The following is a 26,091-nucleotide window of genomic DNA, read 5'->3' as shown; positions in this document are numbered from 1 at the left end:
TAGTACTTTGTACTTTGAAGAAGTATGTGCATGACAATCAAGGTATCTTGTGGAAATGAAAGAGAAAAAGCATGCAATGCAACACTAAAACAACCATCTCCATGTACCCTCCCGTCATGAAACATATAACATTATAGTTTGTGCTTTACTAAACGCAGGCTTCAAAAGCAGATTGTTTAAAATAGCATTTCTGCTGTTGAGACTAGCTTGAATAGCTGACACTTTTATGACCCTAAAGGATTCTACAAAGACACTGGAAACCGGCAGAAGCTCACTCCTGCTCCTCATTTGGACTCCACATATCAGAGCTTTTTGATTGACTGATCAGTTTTTTTTAACCCACTCTTTCCCAACCAAGTCAGGGGCAGGATAGATTACAACAAAATTCACAAACATTAAAATTACACAATATAACAGTTTAAAAACCTTCAAATAATTAAACTCCATGGTGCATGAAGCATAAACAATAACGGGGGAGCCAGACAGAAGGGGAAAAATGAAATGGGACAACTGGAAATTCTCAATAAGGAAGGCGGGAGTAAGGAATGGGTAATTCAATATTATATATGGAAAGGGACAGGGAAAGAGGAGGGGGAAAGGAAAAGGGAGGGGACAGGAGAGGGAGAGAGGCCAGCAATGAAAACCACTGCTGCCCACAGCCATAGGCCTGGAGGAATATCTCAGTTTTACTGGCCCTGCAGAAATGCAACAGGTCCACCAGGCCTTGGGTCTCATTTGATAAGAGAGTTCCATCAGGCTGGGGTCAGAGACGAAAAAGCACTGGCTCTAGTTAAGCGTTTTCAGACTGGGGACAACAAGCGAGCTGTTTCCTGCTGAGCAAAGCTCTTTTTCTGTGATGGCTCAGGAGAGGTGGTCTCATAGATTCCAGACTATTAAGGACTTTGAAGGTCAACACTAAAACCCTGAATCTGATTCAGGACTCCACCTGAAGCCAGTGCAGCTGGCGGAGCACTGATTGATGATGTGCCCTTCATGGGCCCCTGAAAGGACCCACACTGCTGAATTCTGGACCAGCTGAAGTTTCCAGAACAGTCTCAAAGGTAACCCTGTGTAAAGTGAATTACAGTAGTCTAACTTGGAGGTGATGCTACCTGGAACACAGTGGCTAGATCTGGGCAAGATAAGTAGGGGACCAGCTACCAGATCCGGCAAAGTGCCACTCTGAGTACTATAACATTAATTCCTAAAGAAGGGCAAGAGTTAACTTAGACAAGAAATTAAAGACCAATATCATTACTAAATAATTACAAGTTGTTTACCACAATTTTAGCTGATAGGCTGAAAATAGTGTTAGAAGCAGTTATTGCTGAAGATCAATATGGATTTTTACCAAAATACAGTTAAAGGACAGTGTTAAAACTTTACTAGATATTTTGGAATATTTGGAGAAACATAATGAAAAGCAAGTCGCTTTGATTTTTGTAGATGCAGAGAAAACGTTTGAACTGGTCCTTTTTGTTTAATGTTTTGGGAAAATGTGGACTTGGAAAGAATTTTATAAAATGGGTGAAATGGATTTATACATCGCCATTGGAACAATTAATTGCTAATGGATATTGAAATAACTTTGCAATATCCATAAAGAAACAAGGCAAGGTTGCTCATGTTCTCCTTTCTTGTTTATATTAGTTCTGAAAGTACTGAATAGAGGCACAAGACAATGAGAGGACTGGGAGTATTAAGAAAGAACCTTATAAATTAAGAGTATTTGCTGATAAATTGATGGTGGTTTTAGAAATCCCCTTAAAGGGGCCACTTAACACATGCAAATTACACTTGCAAACTGCACCCCTAACACTTTTAGCCAGAGGCGTAGTGCCAATGGGGCGGGGGGGTGAAGCCCTGGAGGGTGTGATGCCCGCAACGGAGGCATGGCCATGCTACAAAGGGGGTGTGGCAGGGCGTTCCAGGGCAGGTGGTACTGTGGCAGGGGCGCAGGGTGCATGCGCACCCCAGGCAGAGTTTCCCCTTGCTCTGCCTCTGCTTTTAACCAATGCAAATGGTTCTTTCTCCCACCCTGGACATTCACAGGTATATATACTCCTCTTGCTTCACTACCATCAGATCCTCTGAAGATGCCAGCCACAGATGCAGGCAAAATGTCAGGAGAAAATGCTACTGGAACATGGCCATACAACCCGGAAAACCCACAACACCATTAGGAAGAACTTTCTGACTGTCAGGGCTGTTCAACAGTGGAATTCACTGCCTCGGAGAGTGGTGGAGTCTCCTTCTTTGGAGGTTTTTAAACAGAGGCTGGATGATCATATGTCAGGAGTGCTTTGATTGTGTGTTTCTGCATGGCAGGGGGTTGGATTTCATGACCCTTGTGATCTCTTCCAACCCTATGATTTTTCAATTGAAGAAAAATGATCTTCAACAAAAAATTTCCTTTAGATTACATGCTCTCCAACCACTCAATTTGGTATCTAGTGACTCTTTACCTAGAGCATCATCTATAATTAATCTCCAGCTTTATTAATATGAATACCAATGTTCTTATTTTACTCTTTGCTTTCCAAGGTTCTCTCGTGTTCCAATTAACACTGGAGAGACTTCTAATTGCCTTCTAGCTTTTATATTCTCAGAGACATAGACCATTTTTCTCCCTCGCTATCCCAATAGTCCTTAATTCTTTTTGAAACTTATTTTGTATCCCACCCTATCTAATTAAATATGCAACATGTACTGTGCCCTATCTTAAGACTTTACAAATTGCAGATTAGCACTTTTCAACCGTTTCTTGAATTTTCTTTTCCAGTATCTCCCTCCATACACATTTTGGAGAGCAAGGACACTATGGCCAAAGAGAACTGGGGCCCTCCTGAGTCTTTAAGTTTACTAGAACCATCTAGACTTTTTCATTCTCTGCAAGGTGAATCTCGAATTAGAGGGATTGGGCGGTGGGGGGAGGGAAGCTTTTGGGAGGAAACTCTCCCTTTAAGAAGAGGTGGCAGTCATTCTTTGGGAAGCTCAGGGAAAGAATTCCATAAAATAGAATTGAAGAAGAGACTTCTTAGGGATAATGAAAGCATACATAGGCCCACAATCTGAAAAGATGTGACCACCCGAATGGGAGAAGAAAGGCAAAACTGATATGACCAAAAACTTGGAACCAGCACGATGTTTCTGACTATTTCTTTAATATCATAGGGATAAATTGTAGACCTAGAAAGAAGGATTCAGTTCATGCTCATTTGATTTTTCCTATGCTTGGATGCACTACACTTTGCTTGTTCAATTGTATCCTTTTATTGCTGTAACCAATGATATACTTAAAGCTATCACTTCTTTTCCCCCCCTTAATTTGGAGTTACTTTGTCTTTGCAATAACAGGCAAGTCTAAAACTTGGCTCATGCTTTACCAAAGTATAAGAGAGAAGCAAGGGCAGCTCCAGTTGGGAGTTGTCTCCACCAACTAAGATTTCCAGAGATTTTTTTTCCCCTAATTCTTCAGTGGCTGAAAGATGGAGAGGATTCTGAATTTAAACAGAGTTCAGGCTGCTAGACAGCTACACCTCTAAATATTAGCCAGGCAATGCAATCCCATTTGTAAAAGGAAATGGGTAGACTGAAGCTGGAAAATGAACTCTTCACTGAGGTCTAGCAACTTGAGACTAGATTCAGTCTCTCATCTGCAGTGGTAAAAACAGCAAATGTCTGGGGGAGATCTGTTTTACTTACTAAGGCATTAAGAAAATTCATTAGTAAACTTGGGTTTCTTCTTTCGCACAACGGAGATTAAACATTTTCCAGTTACAACTTAGCCTCCCTCTCAATTTGGGGAGAGGAACCTGAAGTCCATTTGCAAGTACAAGTAAAGTAGAACAAGGTGCCCTAGAACCTGCAAACTAAACATGGGATTTTCCTTCCAATATCAGTTCAAAGCACTATTGAGAAATGGCACCAACTATGGCCATAGGAAATGAATATTTACAAAAGCAAAAGGGATCATTTGCGGTATAATGCTACAATTGTGCACCAGTTCCATTTGAAACTGTTAGCAGCCTCAGTGACTTTGCTTCATCAGAGGATTTTGATGAGGGTAAAAACATCAGCACTAGAAGGATACAGGACATTTTGAAGCAGGTATTTCCTGGATTTCTCATGCTTCAGGACAGCAATAGTGAGACGGAGGTAGTGAATCTAGACAGACAGGAAAAGAAAAACCCAATCAAGATTAACTGTAGAACTCAGCGATCAAAAGCTCTCAAGACATGATATTTAAGATTGCTTACAACCTATAGCCAGGCACAAAGCAGCTTCTTTCCTTGTATGCCCTTTACTCCTATGGTTGCACTTACCTGTAAGCTTAAGTCAGGAGCGATGGGAGAGAAACGGTACGCCCTGAGCAGGGACATCAGCAGCTGTTTGAGGCATTCGTGTACTTCATACTCCTGAAGGGAAAAGAAACTTTGTCTACAAGATATAAGTGCCAACTACCTCCCAGCAAAAAAAAGAGGACACATAGAAGGGACACTACTAGAAGCTGATTACCCAAACCGTGTAGTTCTCACCTCCATGAGAAGCCACATGAGATCCAATAACTGCTGAATGAGAGGGTGCGCTTCCACAGACCCTCCCCCTTCTAGGATGCCAAGTAGGAAGTTCATAAGCACATCTTCTACTAAGTACACTTTGCACTGCAAAAGAAAAAATCTCAGATCAGCAGATCTGTATAGTACATTTGCCACCAGGTTGCAGCAGAGACTATCAAGGCAACTCATGACGCAAAAGCAGCACCATCAGTGGTGCAAGTTTAGAGCATAGCAATTTTTCTTAAAATGTGTGCTGAAACTGCTAATGTAGCCTTCCATAAATCCTAATGGTATCTCTCATTGTGACACTTTAAAGCTTGGTCTGTTTCTGAAAAATCCCACCTTGAAGAGGCATCTGCTTCTCCTAAAATGTTCACTAGATTGTCCAGATAGACACTGTGAGAAACATTCCTTCTTTCCCCAACTGTGTCTTTGCTCACAAGGAGAAGGGCTGAAGCTCAGTACTGGACAGGGCAGACTGTAGCTCTTTCTCCCAAGTGAGCTTGCTGATGGGGAACGCAAAGCAAATTGTAATCCATTCTTGCAAGTAGAAACACAGTTGCAGATCTTCCCAACCAAACTGGTGGTGAGCCAGAAGGCATAGGCTGGCCATATGAAGCAGCCACAGCAGATCTTCCTCACTGTTGGCACAGACACACAAGTATCTGTCAGAGCACTTCATCACTAAATTCCTTGTAGTGCTCTTTGAACATAAGAATATAATAAGAGCCCTGCTGGATCAGACCAGTGGTCCACCTAGTCCAGCACCTTTTCTGATACAGTGGCCAACCAGCTACTCCAAAGGACCAACAACAGGACATAGAGGCCAGGTCATCCCCTGAAGTTGCCTGCAAGCACTAGTATTCAGAGGTTTACTGCATCTGGCTGTGGTGGTTCCTTTAGCCACTGGTGGCAGCCACCAATAGACCTGTACTCCATGAATCTGTCCAATCCCTTTTTAAGGTTGTCTATGCCATCACTACATCCTCAGGCAGCAAATTCCACACTTCATTCTGGTCTGAATTTACTGTCCATCAGCTTCACTGAATGTCTTCAAGGTCTAGTGTTGTGTGTGGTGTAGGTTATACATGCAAAATGAGTTGTATAGGAACTTTCTGGAACAAGGAGGGACAAAATCAAGCTGTTTGCTGCTCTGAGTCCTGGAAAAGAAATTTGTTAGCATCAACTCAGCCTTCAGGAAGGCACTTGTATATCCCCTCCTGCAACTAATTGCTATTGGGGGAAGTTAAGGTGACTGAGCATGAAAGTAAAACAAACTTAGGGAAACTCACCATGAGGGGGGAAAAGTTGTTAAAAATGTGTGCCAAGGTGATCAGTACTGTGGGTTCCCCCTGAAGTTGCCACATGGCAGAGTCCCTCTCCATAAGCTTCCCTTCCTGAAATATCAAGCACAAGATTATGGGATTTTATTTCTGGGAACTTTATACATTACTATAAAGTAAGAACAGAAATGTTGTAAGAAGATGAGGTGAACAAGTAAATCCTATGAGACTGCTTTTCCATAAGTTTGTGGACAAATCTCAAACTCATCTTATTCACTCATGTAACCAACAACAAAAAAGTTTCTCAAAATGTGAGTCGTTATAATTAATCACACTGGAGATGTGCACACATGCTCTTCTGCATGAATAAACCTACACTTTCATCGTACTGTATCCTTCAAACTTCAGGCTTGCTGAATAGTATGAATGCTATATTTATCCCAAAAAATAAATACCAAGCAAAGAAATGCAAACACCATTATCAGATAAGCCCACGATGATGATAACTTGCACCAGCACCACCATTTTTACATTTTCATATATAGCTCTAAAAATAAAAACCCAAACTGCATAGCTGGCTTTTTAGCAGATATATTATGTGCTGTCAAAATAACCATTGTGATAGCTGATGAATGTATATATTAGCTGGAAGATTTGAATACTGCAAGGACAGTGGGGCTATGTGCATCTCTGGGCACATGGTGCTACTTAGGGGTCAGAGTCCATGCCTGCAAGGGCCGGGATAGTCAACGGCAGGAGTAAAAAGCAGGCTTTGCTCTCACCACAAGTGCTCCCAGTTTCAGTACTTTCCATTTCCTAAGGGAGTGAATGGACAAAGGCACATGGGGATCCCCTGAGGAGGAGGCTAAACCGACAACCTATCCTAGATGACCCAGTCATTTAGATTCCAGGCTGCTCCTGCTGCCACAGCTCCACCTCTTGATATGCACAGGCCCATCCTTTCTACACATAAGAAAATAATTTATTAAGCTGTATATACCTCCCCCCTAATATGACCACTTCCTCAATCAGGATTGGGTAGAACGAGTCTAATGAAATATAAGATTGATTATCTTACCGAAACATCTATTTCAGTATGAATAACATTTTTCAGATATTCCAACAGCTTCTGAGCTTTTACCAGATCTGCAATGGGTCTGTCCTGTAAGGGCTGATATCCCTCAACTGGATATGTATGAAATTGCTAAGGACAAAATCCAGCTTTTATAATGGTGAATTTACTACTTAGAGGGACAAATCACAAGTCTCCTTTTCTGCCAACACTCAGTCCCCTCCAGAACCTCAAACTTGCAAAACACACGCTGCATTTACTGCTGTTATTTCATATGCTTCAGGATCCCGGGGCATCCTTGCAAAGCCATCTGTGTGAGCACAGCATATATTGGAACAAGTTTGTTTGTTTGTTTGTTAAGTTTATATACCACCCTATCCCAGGAGGACTCCAACAACAAAAAGTTGCTGTTGATTGGTCATTGAAATAAGTCCCACTAGTCCTCTTAAGAACATAAGAACAAGCCAGCTGGATCAGACCAGAGTCCATCTAGTCCAGCTCTCTGCTACTCACAGTGGCCCACCAGGTGCCTTTGGGAGCTCACATGCAGGAGGTGAAAGCAATGGCCTTCTGCTGCTGCTGTTGCTCCCGAGCACCTGGTCTGCTAAGGCATTTGCAATCTGAGATCAAGGAGGATCAAGATTGGTAGCCATAGATCGATTTCTCCTCCATAAATCTGTCCAAGCCCCTTTTAAAGCCTCAACCTATTTCAACCTCTTTTGGTTGAAATAACTGAAACCATAGTTAAATTTTTGCTGTGCGTTTTGAACTAGGTTCCCTTGGCTTCTGTTCACATTACTTTCACTGTTCTTTACTGGATTTACTGATTAAGAACAGGTGCATTTTAATCTGGGGGAACCGGGTTTGATTCCCTGCTCTGCCGCTTGAGCTGTGGAGGCTTATCTGGGGAATTCAGATTAGCCTGTGCACGCCCACACATGCCAGCTGAGTGACCTTGGCTAGTCACAGCTTTTCGCAGCTCTCTCAGCCCCACCCACCTCACAGGGTGTTTGTTGTGAGGGGGGAAGGACAAGGAAATTGTAAGCCCCTTTGAGTTTCCTACAGGAGAGAAAGGGGGGATATAAATCCAAACTCTTCTTCTTCTTTGTCCCTAGGTTGTATATGCCTAATAAAGGTCTCTGAATCTGAATCTAGTCCTCTTTTTTATTTCAATGACCAATAATCACTTTAATGACATTCCACATAGGACAACCATTCTTGGACCTGCATTAATGTTCAGAACTTCATATAAGAGTACAGCTTTCTTGACATCTGGACAAAAAGTTCATCCAGGCTAGTAAGAAGAGGTTCAGCAGTAGAAACTTATAAAATGTTATCCTACCTCACAAAGAAATACAAAAGGTATATCTTGGCAGTGCAGAAACAATCCAAAAGAAGATGTGACTTTGTAACATGGTTATGAGGCCTTACTTACAAATTCATTATATGGATGACCAAGTTCAGTGCACATAGTTCATAAAACACACTCTGTCAAATATTATTATACTAACAATGCCAACAAATGACAAAGTAGGCTCAACATGGGAAAAGAATAGGACGCTTTAGATGTCCGGGCTCGGCCGCAGCACCCGGACTTGCCCCGCTGGGTCCCGCACGGACTGGCACCACGGGAGATGGGAAGGCTGCAGAGGAGCCTCTTGCAGGGACGGTGGAGGTCTTAGAGGCCTTGTTCAAAGAGGAAGGCAAGGAAGAGAGGAGTTTTAGGCCCAGCAGGACCCACCCACCCACAACCGAGCTGGATGTGGGAGATGGGCTGGGGAAGCAGCTTAGACCAGGCAGGACCCACCCACCCACAGCTGAGGCGGATGTAGGAGATGGGCTGGGGAAGCAGCTGGGACGAGGGAGAGAAATGAGAGGGCAGAAGGGATATAAGGAAGTGGGAAAGGGAGAGTCAGGAGCTGCGGCAGCAACAGCAAATGTGGGTGTGAACAGACAAGGGAAAGGGACAGCTCAATGGTAGGAAGTGGGAAGGAGGGAAGAGGACCCTAGAGCCCAGGCCCCCTACCAGAACCTAGAGCATGGTTTAGGCTGGTCCCATCCCTGTGCAGTAACAGGGTGGGAGTCTTTCACACAGGCTGGAAACACCTCTCCTTGCGAGGCAACAAGGGAGAGAGAGGGAGGGTGCGAACTCTCAAGTCAGCCAGGGGAAGGAAGGCAGAGAGACCTGCTAAGAGGGTGTTGGCTGTGTGGGGAAGGCCAGGGGGTACACTCACACAGATGCCCTGTGGGTGAGGTTGTTTCTTGGCCCTCTGGGCCAAGGGGACGAAACACCGTCTGGGGAATCCAACCCCCAGGTCAGGGAAGGAGGGACGGCACACTCGCCTGAGGGCACCGGGAAGCTAGGGGAAATGCCACATTAAATTCTAATGTTACTTTTGGAACAATCTTTCCACAGTTCGTTCAAAATTACTGTCAAAGGATATCGAAGTGGGCGGCTGCCAAAGTTAAAAGCAACGGATTCCTTGAATGACAAGCTGATGGCAGGGAAATAGGCCATGCCAGAGCCACGGGAAATGTTCTCAAAAGCAATCCCCAGAGATACGCCATTCCTGAAGAAGAAAAGAAAAAGAAACTTCTTTCAGAAAATCCCAAAAGATTTGTGTATTTGATATAACCCAAATGCAAAGATTCTCCCCCTTTGGCACAGCTTAGTTTAAAGCTTGACTGAATGTACTCAAGCAGGGAAAACATTAGATTACAGTAGCATCATAGAGTAAAGAAACTTACAGGCAAAAAGAAATGTTTCCCTCATCCAGGTCTATCAAACAGCTGACAATATCTCCGGCTGCCCAAGACTGCACAAAAAAGAGAAAAGTCTTAGAACTAATGAAGCATTTTCCCAGTTTTGCTAAGATATTGACAAATACATACAGAGATAACTTCTAAGGAAAATAGTTTCAGAAGGTAGCTGTCCTGGTCTGCACTAAAACAACTACTGGACTTAAATCTATCTCTTTTAGGAAGATTATTGTCTTCTGGTTTTACAATCACGTAGGGCAGGAGTTGGCAACCTTTACCACCCATTTTCCCGTTTTCCATGGCTCCGAAGTTCTACCGAGTCGGAGAGGGGGCTCCACACGGAGCCGCCTCTGGTTCGGTCCCTCCACTCACCTTTGCTTCCAGCACTGCTCTGGAGGGCTGGAGGGACATGCCTACGCTACCCTCTGACCTCCAGGCCATGCGGAGTTGCAGTATAAGGCTGAAAGAGCTGCATGCGGCTCCAGAGCCGTGGGTTGCAGACCCCTAACGTAGGGGATCACTTCACACTATTTTGAATCTTACCCAACATAGAATTCAAACCCTCTTCCTCTTTGATACAACATACTATCTTTCTCATCTAAACCCATTTGTAGCACAAACAATTAGTACAACTGCTTACAAACACAGAGAGCGAGGACCTATTTTATTATTCTAATTACAACTAAGCATCTGTGGGTAAGGCTGGAATAAAAGGATTGTTAAAAGTCCCACGAGAAAAGCTCCATATTACAGCTGCCTCACTGGTCTACCAGTTTAACTTAATATCCCTCTGCTTATTTAGTATGTAGAACTTCAGCTCTACATTACAGCAGGAGAAGGATGAAGGTGCTCTGCCAGTGTCTGCTGGGAAATGGGATAGGTATGCAGGGACTCAGTAAGGTGCTGTGCTCTACAGTGTGGTGGTGGCAAGTGAACAATCAGCATGGAACATTTATATTACCAGTGAGGGTTACACACAAAGATATGTAGTGATAAGACAGGTTACACACATGGCAAGGAGTGAAGAATGATAGTATGCATGTGATGTTGGTGTGCTACAAAAACAGCATCCACCTACTGAGGCTGCTATAAGGAGAACTCTGGAAAAGGCTTTACTTGGAGCCCACCCAAAGTCACAGTCAGTCTTCCATTGAACAAGCTGTAGCATATACAAAATGGACCCTTCAATATACCTGAACTGGAATTATACCACTTCCTTTGCTCCCACAGAATACTTTGTACAAAATGATTACAATACTATTTGAAAAAATTGAATTAAGAAACATCAGAATTAGACATATTACAGGACTTCTGCAGAATTTTGGCTTGGCTTCCAGGATGAAGAGTCCTATGACGTTTTAAAGATTCAATCGATTGTAGAATAGCACTGATTTCATCAGATACATGAAGTAAGTTTGTTTTTTAAATTGTGTGGTGGGCTACACATGTGTATTTATATCTGCGTAAATATAAATTTGTACAGTGGAGATGCAGATTTATTCAGTAAGGCTGAAAATACAACATGTGATCCAATCAGGTATGCCCCAGTCCTACAAAAATTTAAGAATGCCACATATTGTTGACTAATGATGAATATGTTATCATCTAATTAGGGTTAGCTATACCTATTTCAATGAGAAACTGGCAGTGCAATCCTAAGCAGTTACACCTGGGAAGGCCAATCCAAAGGGGTGGGGGGAGTTGCATGGTGGCCAGCGCTGCTGTGGTGCAGTTGCACCGCCTCCAAAGAGGTTTCAGGGGGTTCAACAAGCACAGAATCTGCAAAAAAGGTCCCCAGCTGCCTTGCAAACCTTCTATGCATGTCAGTGGACTGTGCCTACCTTTTTGATGGCATAAGTCTACACAATCAAAAGGAATCATTCCTGGGCTGAAAGCTGACTAGAAGCCAATGTAAGTCAGCTCCACCCCTGGGAATGCCAGCATGGGCTCCTGCACTAGAGGAGCACAGGTACAGAGGCTTGGATGGAGTCCTGACATTGCGCTGCCGCATGGCAGCCCACCACCAACATAAGTGGCCCTGCAGACTTAGAAGGGTAAATCTCTGCCAGAATGGTACTGTGAGAACCCAGGTGAATGCCATTTTGCAAACAGGTCAGAACAGTGCCCTGGAGCATTTTCAGCAATGGCTCATATTTGGTGAAATAGCATCCCTGAGGATATCTGGGCCATCACAATATTGATCTTTCAGAGGCTTTGCAAAATGATATAATTTAGGAGGGCATACTTATGAATGCAAGACCTGCTTTTCACGTGATTGGTTTTTGTAGCTAAGATTGAGGAAGTCTCCTGAAAGTTCTTGTGCTTACTGACACATGTTGTTCTGACTGTTTTTGTTTCTGCTTCATTTTGGTTTTAAATCACATTACAACCCATCTTTAGCCCTCTGGAGAAAGGCAGACTAAAAATGCTGTTAGATAAATGCCAAGGAGGTCCAGGCATGTTCAATTCATGCCAAAAAAATGTTCAAATTATGTTAACTGAAACAGAAGTGAATGCATGGCATGGTGACAAGCTGCCACATGATAGCCATCAACAGTCCTTAAATCAAGACAGCCTGCATCAAAGTGGCTGACTAAATTAATTTAGCAGTTTAACACTCTAGTCACAGTTTGAATAATTTCTGCTTAAACAGGATTATAAGGCCTTATAAGCCTGTTACAATTGTTCAGCATGACCTTTGGAAGAGTGATCAGATCAGGCAGAAATTCTTAAGCCAGGCCAAATAATGCTTGCAAGTGTTGAGAGAATATGCATCAAGTTTGCTTCAAAAACAAGAAAAACAGATACTTACTTTACCATAGTTGGTTGTAGTTACATTCCATTTGCGCACTCGATTCCCATCATAGGCATATGAATCTGGAGTATCTCCAACTCCTTCCTATAAAACAAGAGAGCCAAGAGTACACTGTAATCAAGGCTACTTGGACAACACTTAAGTAAAGGTTAACTAAAAGAGAAAGCAAAGTCTGAGAGGCTACGTAAGGGGCATGACTTTTCAGCTGATTTCTTAAGCAGCATTTCCCTGACAGAAAGAAGCAGCATTTCCCTGACCGAAAGAAGATTTTGAATAAGTTTTAAGTGATATTTTAATACATTCCTTTAGCTGATATAGAATATCTACAGCTCATTCACTTAAAATTGCAATACTCTAGGACCTATTATGTTTTTGCTTTTCAGACATTTACTTCATGGTAGTGTTTCCTTTCATCCATCCATCACTGTTAGCCTCAGGCCAAAAACAAGTTAGAAGCATAGTCTGAAGAGAGACTACAGAAGTGGCTGAATGACTCATATTGGGGCAATACAGCATATCAGACATCAGTACAAAATTGAAAATCGCAGTAAATACACATACAACTTAGACCCAGCCCATAGCCACAATCATCAGAAGAAATTATAAAGTCCCCATTACAGCCTTCAGTAAAAGCTCCACAAAAAGCAAATTACAAAATACAATCCTTTGTTACCACACTGACCCACTAGAGTGGGGCTCTGTTCTTAGGACAAGATTCTGAGTTTGCCCGATTCCTCACTAAGCAAAAAGTCTGCTCTCGCTAATTCCCCAATTCTAAAAGGGACAGACCCCCACCACTTCAGATAACACTTTCCCGTGTATATATTTGCATAATAATATTTTACCTACCTGAAAATACATAATACAAAAGAAAAGGGAAGGGGTGGGATCTATTAAAATGTATACGTCATCATCTGGACTGAGGTTTTTAGTATTGTTTTAAACTGTTTTAACTATTTATTATGATTTTATTGTGTTATTATGGTGTTGTTGCCGTCCTGAGCTCCTAGGGAAAGGGAGGAGTATAAACATACATACATACATGCATACATACATATCAATCTAGTCCTGCATATTAATATACAAGAGAATTTCAGATGTCTGCAAAGTAATGCTTTTATGTTACCTCTTGATTGAATCGACAATTGAGAGTACACCAGCCAATCTGCATGAGGCCTTGGGATGAAATCAGCACCTCATAGATCCATTTTCCTAAAAACAGACAGGAGGAAAGTGTCTGGTGACAAAGTCACACAACTATACAGATTTAAGCTGATTCTCAAACAATACAGAAAGCTAGAATAGAGCCAGAACTATAGCATCCAGAGTAGTCAGTCCATTATTCCTGATCCATGTTCCTAAATGTTGCATCCAATATTACCTTTAAAAAATGGCAATAATTGTGGTTCCAAAAGCAAAAACAGGATTTCTTTAAGTCCCACTCTCAGTACATTCACACCTCAAAGTATTATGTTCCTGCTAAAAAATACTTGAACCACTACTATGGTAGTGTCCAGCTTTTTTCTAATACTTACCTTTATATACGCAGGTTGTGGCTCTGATGGAACCAAAGTTACTATGTCCAATCACCTGATTTTAGAAAAAGAGAAAGAATATTGTCACACCATGAACAAAGATACTAACTCCATTCCATTTCACAAACACATGAACAGAAAATCAGAGATGACACATTCCAAAAAGTATCAGGTCACATCCACACATGTAAATACATCACCAGTGGCTTTCTCACATCTATTACTTTATAACTGGATTGAACAAATCAAGACATTAAGGGGTTTGCAAATAATTGGCACACAGGAACAAAACAAAAAAAAGAGCACGCCAGCAAAGTAGCTTCCCATTTTTGTTGCTCTCAGGTCAAACACAGTGCCAAGACCAGAGAAGCTGTCTGAGAAGACTCATGCTGGTCCCACATTTGCCCACATCAGTCATGTCATGTGGATAGGTTGGGAATCATAAAGGAATAAGAAACTCATGTATGCCACCTTCAAGAATGAGAAAGGTCACACAAATGTTTGCACTTAGAGACTTGCTAGAAACCGTATGGCTAAGGAGAGAATGCCAGAGGAATAACAAAAGAATCCAAGACACAAATGGAACAACACATGGAAAGTACATAATACCTATGATAGGAGCAGTCGCAGGGCAAAGGTGCTCTACAGGAGACAAGCATACTATGTATGTTTAAGGATGTCATAAACCAAGGTTCCCCAACTGTTTTGAGCCAGTGGACACTTTTGGGATTCTCACACAGGATGGCAGATGCAACCATAAAATAGCTGCCAGGAGAGGCAAAGCCAACTACAGAAGGGCCATTTGTGAGACACGCTTGTATACACACACAGAAAGAGAAAGCCCAAGTGCAGAAAAGAGGTTGTTTTTTTTAATCCACTTGGAAGAGGAATGAGAGACAGAATAAAGCCAACACTGCAGTCGTAACTGCCACTGACACAACATAGTTTCAATTTGCACAAACAATCAGATTGCCATTGGAAGGTCAGAAGTCCTGCAGGGCAAGAGTTCTACCTGGCCCCACCCCAGCCATACACATTTGAGTGATTGGATTAGTAGGCCAGGCAACAAGTAACAATAGCTGCTGGTAAGCTGAAGACAAAAACACTTGTCTTTCCTTTCTCTGATAAGACTCAAGGCCAGGGAGTCAGATATAGTAGCAAGAAAACACACGTACACAATCACCATCGCAGCTCTGCTATACAAGAGGTCCAACTCAATATAATGGCTTTAACTTTTTAAAACCCAATGGCCATGAGGATAACAGGAAGCTTCTCCTCCCCCGTGAACCTCCTCAAAAGGTAAGATTTTGTATTTCATTTTAAAAAATAAACAGTCAAATACCATTCCCAATTACTGGCAAGTAAGTTCACTGGCACCATTAACCAAGACATCATCTTGCTCATGAAAAGAAAGTACAGAAGAACACAACACAAATTCTTAAATTCACTATAAACTGCAAATTAATGAGAATGCTCATTTTCCTTATGGTTCATATTTACACTGACAAATTGTTTAACCGAGGTTAGGAAGAATTTGTTCCAATGGTGGGAGGGAGAAGGAAATATGTGTTCCCAAGACTAACCAATATTATCTCTTCATCCAAAAAATAAAGAGCAGTGGGTAGAGCGGAATATAGAAGCACCAACTTAAACCTTGAACAGCCTTTAAGTAAGCCAGTACAGGATTGTTAGCAAATCCTTGCCTCTTTAACAGAGGATAAATGTGTGAGGTAAATAACATCACTTGGTAAACAACATCCTATTACACTTTGGTTAAAGGAACAGGATTTTTTTTTCTCCAGGCCGTGGGCAACGTCAACATTCTCAGATTCCCCCTTCAAACTCACCCCAAGAAGATCATCATCCACCAGCAGGAGTCCCTCAAAACCACTTGTATGATCCAGTACCACAACAGAAGGACCAAGTCTGCCTTCTACCATCTGATCTGAAATGAAAAGTGCACGAATGACAATAAGAAATGCTTGTAAAGTAACAGCATTATAGATATAGCAGCCCACAGTTGTACACAAAACAAACAAAAAAGAGAAAGAGGACTTGCCAGAATGAACTAAGACATCATCTTGCTCAGGAAAAGGAAGCACAGAAGAACACAACATAAATTCTCCTAGCCACACACTGAAGTCTCACAAGGTACCTAAAAGATGTACCAATGTACTCCAAAAGATCATAAATAAAACTATAGCATACACCTATATCCTGACAAAAAAGAAACAGCAAAAACTTAGAGGTCTAACCAATAAGGCTACCCTCTGAAGCTATTTTCAGATCTAGACTGTGGTGAATATTTCAGGAATCTTAAAGTGAATATTTCAGGAATCTCAAAGCAGACTGATGGCCTTATGAGTCAAAGATGTCCAACTAAGGAGGACACAAGAGCAAAGGAAGAATCCTGAAGAACCCTGATGAATGCTCCTTAGAGGAACTGCAACACTTTTTTATTATTTATGTTACATTAAGAAAAAGAAACAACTCTACTAAGCAACCATTCCACAAATAGCAGGTTTCAGAAGACAGGACAGACTATATCCCACCCACATAAAGTCTGTTTGAGAAGCTACTCCTCATACATTCAATGAATTCAAAAGGGAAAGCCACCCCTTTCTTTCCCCATGGAAGTGTCACCACTAAAACTGCAGTATGGCACTGAAGTGCTGAGGGGGAATTCTCATGCTATTCTCCCTCCCTGGTGGTTCCAATATGAACAGACTCTCAAATACCTACCTTGACCATCTTCGGAGCCAGCATTCCCTGCTAGCAGTCGTTCTATGTGTTCCTGTAAATTTTGGAATGAAAGGTACCTTCTAGGAATAGAAAGAATATTCTTCAGATACAACATATCAGTCACCAAGGAAAAATCTGCATAAATCGTAAACTAGAATTCCTAGCATACTTCAAAATTGCCCTTTTTATATTGCCAACTTGAATAATTCTGTGTGGCTTTTTCATATACACAAAAGTGCCTAAGGAGATAGCTGCCTGAGAGCAACTAATAAAAAAACTCAGAAATGAAGATACTGCAGGAATAAGAACAGCTTATACATGCTGACCAAGTTAATTCTTAAGGACACTTTATGCCAAAACACACCACTCGACTTGATATCATGCTTCTCAGCTCAAAGTTTTTTTCTAAAGTGAACACACTGTGGTGAATCTAAGCCACTCTGCTCAGTAATATTTGAACCCTTCCACCAGCCTTCCTCCAACATAAATTATTATTCTTCCAAGAGAAGAGATATTTAAATTGAAGTAACACTCCTTAGAATGGAAGAAGGCTTCATATTTTGGTGCGAAGAATAGCTGGATCCACTTCATTAACTATTAGGCAAATCCTTCCTTCTACTCTGAATACTGTACAAAATAGATTACCAAAGCCCTAGTGCCCAAGATTTCTGTCTGATTTCCTACTGAACAGAAATATCAAGGCAGGTCTGCACAATTTGTTAACACAGCCTAGTAGTATTCTACATTTTTAACATTCTTTGGTCTCATACTTCTAGGAAGGCAACAGAAATAGGAAATTCATAGGAGTCCTAGATAGCCTAGGACCATATATGGTGGCAAGTTATATTAATCAGGCAGCACAATCCTGAGCGGGGCGGGCAGAGTTACAGTGTGGCCAGGAATGGCACAGCTGCACCGTCTCCTAAGTGGGTTGTTGTACCATGGCCAGGAAATGAAAAATGACACTGCCCCTTTCCTTGTGCAAATGATCTATGCAGTTCAATGGGATGTACCAGTGATTTTGTTGGCATAACTGTGGACCAGCAAATGGAGGTGTTCCTGGCATGAAAGAGCTCAGGAAGCTGACTAAACCCAGGTCCATTCCCAGGAATGCCCCCTATAGCGCCAGAGTGGGCTCCTGCGCCAAAAGAGCACTGGAGCTGCAGCTGTGATGGTGCCCAGGCATCAGACTGCCATGCGACTCCCCAACAGCAGCACGTGACTCTGAACTGGTGTAAATTTATACCTGTGCAGGGGTCACACCATCCTTTCAATGGTCCTCCCCTCACCCTTTGGATTGTAGTGTTAGTGAATTATAAAGTGTCCTCATTATGAAAAGTTCCAACAGAGACTGAGTATTACACCAAGTACCTTCCTTTTCAGACTGGTAATTTCTTTGATTTTAAGGAATAAGACAAATAAGCAAGAAGCTGAAGATGTTAAAACTTTAAAAAAGTAAAAATCCTGTGGTATTCACCAAGAATATAGTTTCTGGGAAAGCCGTAGAGACAAGGAAAAAAAGGTACTCTCTCCATCTCCTTTTCCACTTGGTAACCTTTGCTCACCAAAAGCAAAAGGGGATGAAAATTATTTTTAGCACCACTGACAACCCAGTTGTGAGTTCAGAAGCTAAGAATATAGCATACGGAATGTGACCCTAGCAGCTCATTAAATACAACAGCCGTTCTTCAAGAGAAACTCTCACATGTGTCACAAACTGCTACCATCCTGAACAAGCGAGCCCTCTCAAGGATAAAAATGAAAGGAACTTTTACTCTGTATTGATGACTCATATTCTGAAGCATGGAGGTGAAATGTGCTTTAATGTGTAACAGACAAATAAAACTTAAAACTTGACCTTGTTTCAGACTTTAAAAAAAATCATCAGAATTATACATTAAGTGACAATGGACAATTTAAAATAACAATAATACAAGGTATGTTTTAGTAACTACTTACAGAAAATTAATGACATGGCATCAATGTATGCAATGTACTAGACACTGAAAACCTGGCTGCCATCGTCTGATGAGGTCTGTAACTAACTGACAATTGCATTCATTTAAATTAATAGTGAATACTTGCCAGGCTCCTTTCAAAACATTCAGCTAATATTACTATTGATAATTTCTATGTGAAATAGCCAGATTTACAACAGAGAAATTGGGTCATCATCATTGCCTTCTCTCTCTGTTTCTCTCACACACACATACTAGCAAACACCTTCAAAATGAAGGCTGGTCTAAAAAAGCATACAAACGCGACATCACACCAAAGGCATTCGCAATACAATGAACTTCTTGTTTTGCCCGTCAGCATTATGACTCTGTTTTGTTCCCAAGTAACACTGCTAAAGATGCACTCATCAGCAACATCAACACAAATACAGCTTAGCTTGCTGTTTAGCAAATCAGGAGTCTAGTACCTGTGTCCAGCAGCTGGCTGAATCCCATCAGAACTGGGGAAAATACGATGCAGATAATCATTCAGAAGTTTGCTGTTCACTATTCCTACAGCAAACAGCAAATCAGCAATGAGCAATCAGGTATAACATCCAAAATACTATCTTCACTTCTGCCAGACGAGAAAAGAGCTCAGTACATTACAGTATTTAATCAGCAGAAATTTACAGTTTAAAAACAGTTAAAGTTATGTCACACTAGATCATCTGCAACCTAATCCTAAGAAATGTCCTTGAAATTGATTAACTAAGCTCTTAGGATTGCAGCATTCATCTCTAAGGATGTCTCTTCACCAGGTATCCTGGCATACGTGGCAAATGCCTGCTACATTATGGGTCTTGCCCCTTTGTAAAACTCCACCTCCAAGTTCCTTCATGAGAAAGTAAATTTGTTTAAGAAGAGATACAGCAATTCACCATATGGAAAATTCAAGTAGCAAATGAAAGCATCCGCTGACCCTGGCTACTGTCTGCACCCACTTTACAGTTACTCAGCAGGAGATGTTCCAGCACATTGCCTGAAATGGCAGATCAGTTAGGAGTGTCCCTGGTCTCTCTTTTTGCCTTATGCTACATTTTGAACATCTGCACTTCAATCAAGCCGTCATCGGCATAATACTGGAAAAACCAATATTTTTTAAAAAAATCCTAAAAGAACTGCAACACAAGGATTCTGTCACAGAATACCCTAAAATTAATTGGCATCTTAGAATCATCAGCATGTATAGACTTCACCACTACCCCTGTTTTATTATCATACCTAGTTGCAGCTCTAATCAAGGTCTCATCAAATTTGAGGCCAGAAAGAACTACAACCTATGGTAAAGCACAAGTCAACAAATGAGAATGTTTACTGTTTCTTTATGCTACTAAATAACTCTGTGCTAGAATATCTAAGGGTGGGTTCATGTAATCATTTTTCTACCAGTTCGATTTTTCTACCTTCTGATCAAGTTGTACTGGAAAATAATTAGCATTTTTGCAAAGTGAAGACCTAATTCATCAGCTTTTACAGACCATTTTTATTTTTCAATGTGTGTTAAGCAAGTGAATAATGGAAAACTGACAGAAACATTATACACTTGGATTTGTAAACCATTAGCTAGTTCCTGTCATATTTTTTCCTCTATACCCTCCCCCTATCAGAGGCACAGTACTCTTACCTGCAATCTTGGCCTTTTCAGGCTCTGTGCTTAATCTGTAGTTTTTCCGAGAAAAAGATGTGCCAGCCCCTCTTGATGTCATTATTCAGGTCAGTGTGAATGTCTACTAACCTCAAAACTGAACAAGAATAAAATCATTATTGTTCATCTGGAAATAAACTTTTGTAAGAAAGAAAGGATGCAAAGTTCTAATAAAACCTTCACAATGCTGAAGAAAAGAAGCAAAACAACCCTACAAATAAATAATCTGGATTTTTCTGTGTCTTTACACAGCTGCATAGAATTCACTGCCTCTAAGGACCTGGGTCAGGAAAATTATAGGCACAAAAAGAAGGTATTGGATGCTTTCGTGATTAGCTGAATTTCAAAAGATCTTAACAAAACTAGGAACCTGCCAATAAAAAGGGCTGAAAAGTTTATAGAAGGCTAACAGCCACACATCTAGAAAAACATCAGCTTAACACAAGTCAAAATAATGGTTGTATAACAAGAGACCCCTAGGGAAAAGAGAAAGAGTGAGAGAAGCAAGCATAAACGGAATATATAATTAACTGTAGACAGTAATGAATATTGATTGACCAACCCAAGTCCCTATAAAACAAAACATATAAAATACAACCATGCCTGCACATACTAGCTTTTCAAAAATCAAAAGTTAATATGTATCTATTCAAACAGGTCACAGGAGAATGATGTGATGTTACTGATGTTTTATGGGGGACTTGAGTTTAACAATAGATATCAATTGCTCTCTGGAGTTCACAGTAATGGTTTCAGCAGCAACTATAAGCTTTATGTATAAACCAAGCAGAACATCCAGACAATTTCACAAAGAAAAGTGAATTTAATCTTAAAAGGAAATTCAGTGAATGATGAAGATACACTGTATGAGGACACAAACAGGAGAAAGTCATACCCAGCAATCTAACCATTAGTAGTTTGATACAGATCTCCCTGGCACATGAGATGCAGTCAGATTTTTTCCTATTTCTCTATAGTCCAACTTGGTCTCTTTGGCATGCAACCTGAAGCAGGTACTTATGAGCAACAATAGCAGTCCCCACTATCACTGCTACTCATACACAAAATTGTCCTTTATAAGGGAATTTATACTGTATCTTACCAAGGGCACGGTACCCATCTGCCACACTAAATGAGATAAAGAATTTTTTTCTGCCTCTAAGTAAGATAAAAACATTAGCATACAGCATTCTTCTGTAGACTACAGAACAAAACCTTAACAATAACTTTGATAACTTTAGCAAATATGTGTTCATAGGTTACATCTATGAATCATAATGCAAAGATAAAACAGGCAATATTGCTTTGAATTACAAAGTCAGATGGTATTCTTACAATGGTCCTCATTCACCATCCCTACATTTTATTTAAAATGGTTTAAATTTATTACAAATAAAAGTAATTTCTAAGATATAAGATGGCACAACAGGGAGCAGTTTTTAAACAGTGCAGCAACCTTTTAAAAATTGGTTGTGGCTCCACAGTAAAAAAATAAGCCAACTTTTGTTAACTTTCCCTCCCCGAGGCAGTTTTTGTGTACACAGGCACCAGATGAGTGGCTGACGTAAAGCCTGAATTTCAAGTTACAGTAAAAGAACTGGACATTTTTCTTCAGGCCAGTTGGCAACGCTAGATAATGGCCACATTATCTATAATTTCAGCATACAGAAATGTTCAGGAGAGCATTTTTCAAAATTTGTTAATATCTGGGAAAATTTTAGGCAGCTTTTAAAACTATTACACTGGCTGTATTATCCTGTCTTTATTCCACTGTTCTCTAGTTTTACAATCCAGTATTCTTGCATTAATTGTTGCATATATTATACTGGCCTTTTATATTGTTTTCTAATTCTTTAATTCACCTCTAGTCTCAATAGAATGAGAAATTCAGTTAGTTAAAAAAATTCCTAATTTTTTATATCACTATCTCTTGCGTCAAATTTTAATTATGCATATTTGTAGCGGCAATATGCCAGCCATTTATTTGCTACAAGAATACAAAGAGAGGTCATGCAGAGTTGGTTTGCAGAACTGGTTTGTGTCCAAAACAATATATAATTAGGTGAATGTCTTCCAGACAAGTCACACTACCACATCTGGATTTTCTGAAGAAGAGGCATGCATTTAGGAACATAGGACATGGAGTCTCAACCCTATACGTGTCTACTCATTGTCCCACTATATTCAGGGGAGCTTATTCCATTGTAAGTATGTATATGATTGTATCCTGTAAATAGCTGCTGAATATGGACTCAGTGCTTCAGCCTCCATGTGGAAAAAAAACACCTATGAAAAGCACTGTGAAAGCATGTGAGTGCCTCATATGGCATAATGATATATTTCTGCTTTCTCACAGGATTACAGTAGCTATTTTAGCCATTTCAGTCTGTGCTCCTTAACAGCCCTTAAACTGTCACCTTTAGTCTTGTTTGCTACAGCCTCTCCTGAAAAGGTAACCTAGGCTTCCCCGGTGTTGATCCTATGCTCATTTACGTAACAGTATGCCCCACTGATAGCAGTGGCACTTACTTCTGAGTACATAACCTTAGGCTAGGGCTGAAAAGCTGAATGCCTAACCACAACTCCCCTTCCGAGTAAGCATAATTAGAACTGCGCTAAAAATCGATTTCGATTTATAGCGATGGGGGGGGGGGGTGTCTTAAACAGCGGGGCTCCACTAGAATGGTAATGTCAACTCTGCAAAGAGCGCTGAAAGACGGGAATACCAGTATTCGCCAGGGCAGGAAACGTGTTGCAGTTGAGTGGACGATTTGGAGAAGCCAGAAAAAGCAGCAGCAGGAGCAGCAGCCTGGGAGCCAGAAGGTACTGGCCTCTTCCCGTAAAAGGCCTCTTGGTCAACTCACGCCAAGGACAGAGACCTGGCCAGTGGCTCGTGTCGCCGCAGCATTTACTCTGGGGCTGCCACCTGAGAGCGTCTCCCTCACCCGGGGCAAGGGGCTTCGAGAAGACCTCAAGGCGCTCCCCCCCGCCCCGCAGCTTTCTCCCTCCCTACGCCGCGGGCGGATGTGACAACCGAGACGGGTCTTCAGAGCGGGGCTCAAGCCCGGACCCAGATCCCAGCAAAGGGCAGGCGCCACGATCTGCCCAAGCAGCCCTCCGGCGCTGACCCTGGCCTAGGCACGACCACCGAGTCAGGCCTCTGCAGGTGCTACCCCGCAGCCTGCCAGCCGCTCTGGGTGGTCCCCCTCCCGCAGAGTCCCAAGGAGACCAGACTCACCGCCACCCCACGCCAGGCGTGCCCAGCCCCGGCAGCGGCTCTTCACAACATCCGCCCCGCTACGGAGCGCCGTCAGGGACATACGAGGCGGCGGCGGGGACAACCGCAGCGGCAGAATGGGGGCGGAGCTCCTGTCTTCGGGTCCGGCCCCACCCCTGAAAAGCAGCCTGAGTGAGCTCAGCGCATCTCTGGCCCCTCCCCATGGTAACCGCGCGCCTCTCCCCCATATACAGCCGGTCCTTCCTCGGAAGCTGACAGTTTCCTCTGCTCCTCTTTCCCGCACACAGGCTGATGTCCAGGACCTCGCTCCCTTCCACGATGCCCTTGTCACCTCTCCCCCTAGCGACACAAATCCCTGACCACAGACCTCTCTCAGCGAATAGCTTTATGATCGGAATGCTCTGCAAATAAGCCATCCCACCTTGACTTTTTGTGACTCTTTGGGGAGGGGTGATGGTGACACGGGGCTTGAGTGCCAGCTTTGCGAACAGAAGGTGCCAGCCTCCAAGGTGAAACACCAGGTCCAGTCCCTGGCATCATAATTTAAAACCTGCCTCTGAGACCTCCAAGAATTGCTGCAATTCGACATAATACAGCAAACATATTATCTCTATATATCATTTATACCCTACCTTTCTTTTTAGTGGGGAAACACAATGGTTTAGTTTGCTTCCCCTTTCTATACTCACAACCACTCATGAGCTTTGGCTGAGAGTATGTGACTGGCTCAAGGTCACCTAGCGAATATCTCCGGCAGGGTAGGGTCAGACTCCATTCTAATCACTACACGGGTGTGTGTGTGTGTGTGTGTGTGTGTGTGTGTGTGTGTGTGTGTGTGTGTGTGTGTGTGTGTGTGTGTGTGTGTGTGTGTGTGTGTTGTTTTCCCATGGGATGTGTATTTTAAATTGATGAAGGTGTTGCACCTAGAATCACGACCAGATAAAAGCCCTCAGCTGTAAATAAATTTATAGCCAGACAAAAACAAGAGAAATTAATAGTAACCAATTCTCCAAAAGACCTTCCACCATGATTCTGGTTGTGCCACTACCAAAGGGGGCACTGGAATAGCAGTACAAATAGAGCTGTTCCTATCAAAGAGGCTCTGGACCATAAACCTTTACCATTTGAGGTAAGCTACAGCATCAAAACTTAAAAGTCACTTTTACTGACTTCAGTTTTGCCAGATCCATGCTGTTCTGGTTGAGTCACCCAAAACTCAATTATCAGGGAGACAAGAGTCCAACCCCAGTCATCATTAAGCGTAGCAGCCAACTATTTGGCAAGTATGGGTGCAGCACAATTTATCTACAAACCAATATTCTCCAGTGCTGCTGCCCAGTGACATGTAAAGCAAATTAGCTATCCACAGCAAATATGACATCTGTACCAAATATAAGATAAGAGCCTTACAAGATCCATATAAACATAACTGATGCCATCTATCGCCTCCTGGGACCTAGAGGAAGAAGCTCTAAACATGTGTAACATCTGGTGAGCCTGGAAACCAGATATATGGATCGCTAAGAGTATGTCCCGAATCTGAAACACATTCTGAAGTTCATAATGTTTCCAGGAAGCCATCAGCATAAACTGGTGGAGAACCAGTTTGGCAACTTTGTCATTTGTGAGTCATAAAGTAGATCTCAGTTCCCCAGCAGGATATAGACTAGTTTCCTTCATCATATTCCCAGTTTCAAAAGAAAAAAGGCTGGGACTTATACTTTACAGAAAGTTATATAAGACTGATCTGTGAAGGATGGCTAGTATCTTAGGCACACTTACCTGACAGTGAAAGCACTTGTACGAGTTCTGCATGGTTCCTGCTGTTACCTCCACAGTGGTTTATGTTTTGGCCCTAATTTGTATAAAACCTTCCACCCATGAGGTGACCCTTGACACTGTGACTGGCAAGCATGCAGTCAGTGAATGTGCCAAGTGGCAGATAATGAACATGCTGGCTATGACTTCATGAGCACCTTTGCAGCTGACTTTGTACATACCAGATCTTGCATAGGAGGCAGCCACAACCATGAAGTTTGAGATACATGTAAAGACTGACTGAAATCAGTGGGGTTTGTTCCTGATTAAATGTGATGAGAATCAGCTTGCTTTGAATTACTTGCTTTGTATTCAGATTCCATTTGGGAGGTAGCCAGTTTGTGGACCTAAATCCTAGGTCCATAAACTGTGAAACTGTATGTACTATTTTGTTTAACAAGATTTCAGCTAAATCTGCCTTTGGAGTTCTCAGTTGATCCCAGCTCTTATTTCTTGGTCCTTTTCTCAATGTATATCCCTTTGGTTTTCCATGTGGATACTCACATGTACCATGCTGTGTACTGTAGTGGAACAAATGTCAGTGGAATGGTGCTCAAGCAAAATGGGGAGGAAAGGGTGAGTCATCTTTCAGCACCTCCCCAATTCCCTTTTATTCTGTGCCTG

At 41.9% G+C, this 26,091-nt stretch overlaps 1 protein-coding gene across 2 annotated transcripts in view; it reads right to left on the bottom strand.

Annotated features, from left to right (window-relative positions):
* Nucleotides 1–23,747, bottom strand: part of RNF123 (ring finger protein 123) — a 110,150-nt gene extending 86,403 nt beyond the window's left edge. For both annotated transcript variants that reach the window (XM_048492196.1, XM_048492197.1), the window contains exons 1-15: nucleotides 23,650–23,747; nucleotides 20,391–20,508; nucleotides 19,192–19,276; nucleotides 16,767–16,846; nucleotides 15,872–15,969; nucleotides 14,025–14,079; nucleotides 13,616–13,701; nucleotides 12,487–12,573; nucleotides 9,663–9,730; nucleotides 9,359–9,484; nucleotides 6,921–7,035; nucleotides 5,852–5,956; nucleotides 4,539–4,664; nucleotides 4,326–4,418; nucleotides 4,094–4,167 (exon numbers count right to left, since the gene is read on the bottom strand). In XM_048492196.1, the coding sequence (XP_048348153.1) occupies nucleotides 4,094–4,167; nucleotides 4,326–4,418; nucleotides 4,539–4,664; nucleotides 5,852–5,956; nucleotides 6,921–7,035; nucleotides 9,359–9,484; nucleotides 9,663–9,730; nucleotides 12,487–12,573; nucleotides 13,616–13,701; nucleotides 14,025–14,079; nucleotides 15,872–15,969; nucleotides 16,767–16,846; nucleotides 19,192–19,276; nucleotides 20,391–20,472 (1,280 nt within the window). In that variant the 5' untranslated portion in view covers nucleotides 20,473–20,508; nucleotides 23,650–23,747. The remainder of the gene's footprint in view (nucleotides 1–4,093; nucleotides 4,168–4,325; nucleotides 4,419–4,538; nucleotides 4,665–5,851; nucleotides 5,957–6,920; nucleotides 7,036–9,358; nucleotides 9,485–9,662; nucleotides 9,731–12,486; nucleotides 12,574–13,615; nucleotides 13,702–14,024; nucleotides 14,080–15,871; nucleotides 15,970–16,766; nucleotides 16,847–19,191; nucleotides 19,277–20,390; nucleotides 20,509–23,649) is intronic.
* Nucleotides 23,748–26,091: the final 2,344 nt, after the last annotated feature.

This window comes from Sphaerodactylus townsendi, linkage group LG03 (genome assembly GCF_021028975.2).
Source record: "Sphaerodactylus townsendi isolate TG3544 linkage group LG03, MPM_Stown_v2.3, whole genome shotgun sequence".
Taxonomy (NCBI): Eukaryota; Metazoa; Chordata; class Lepidosauria; order Squamata; family Sphaerodactylidae; genus Sphaerodactylus; species Sphaerodactylus townsendi.
This window is presented reverse-complemented; position numbering and strand designations above follow the sequence as displayed.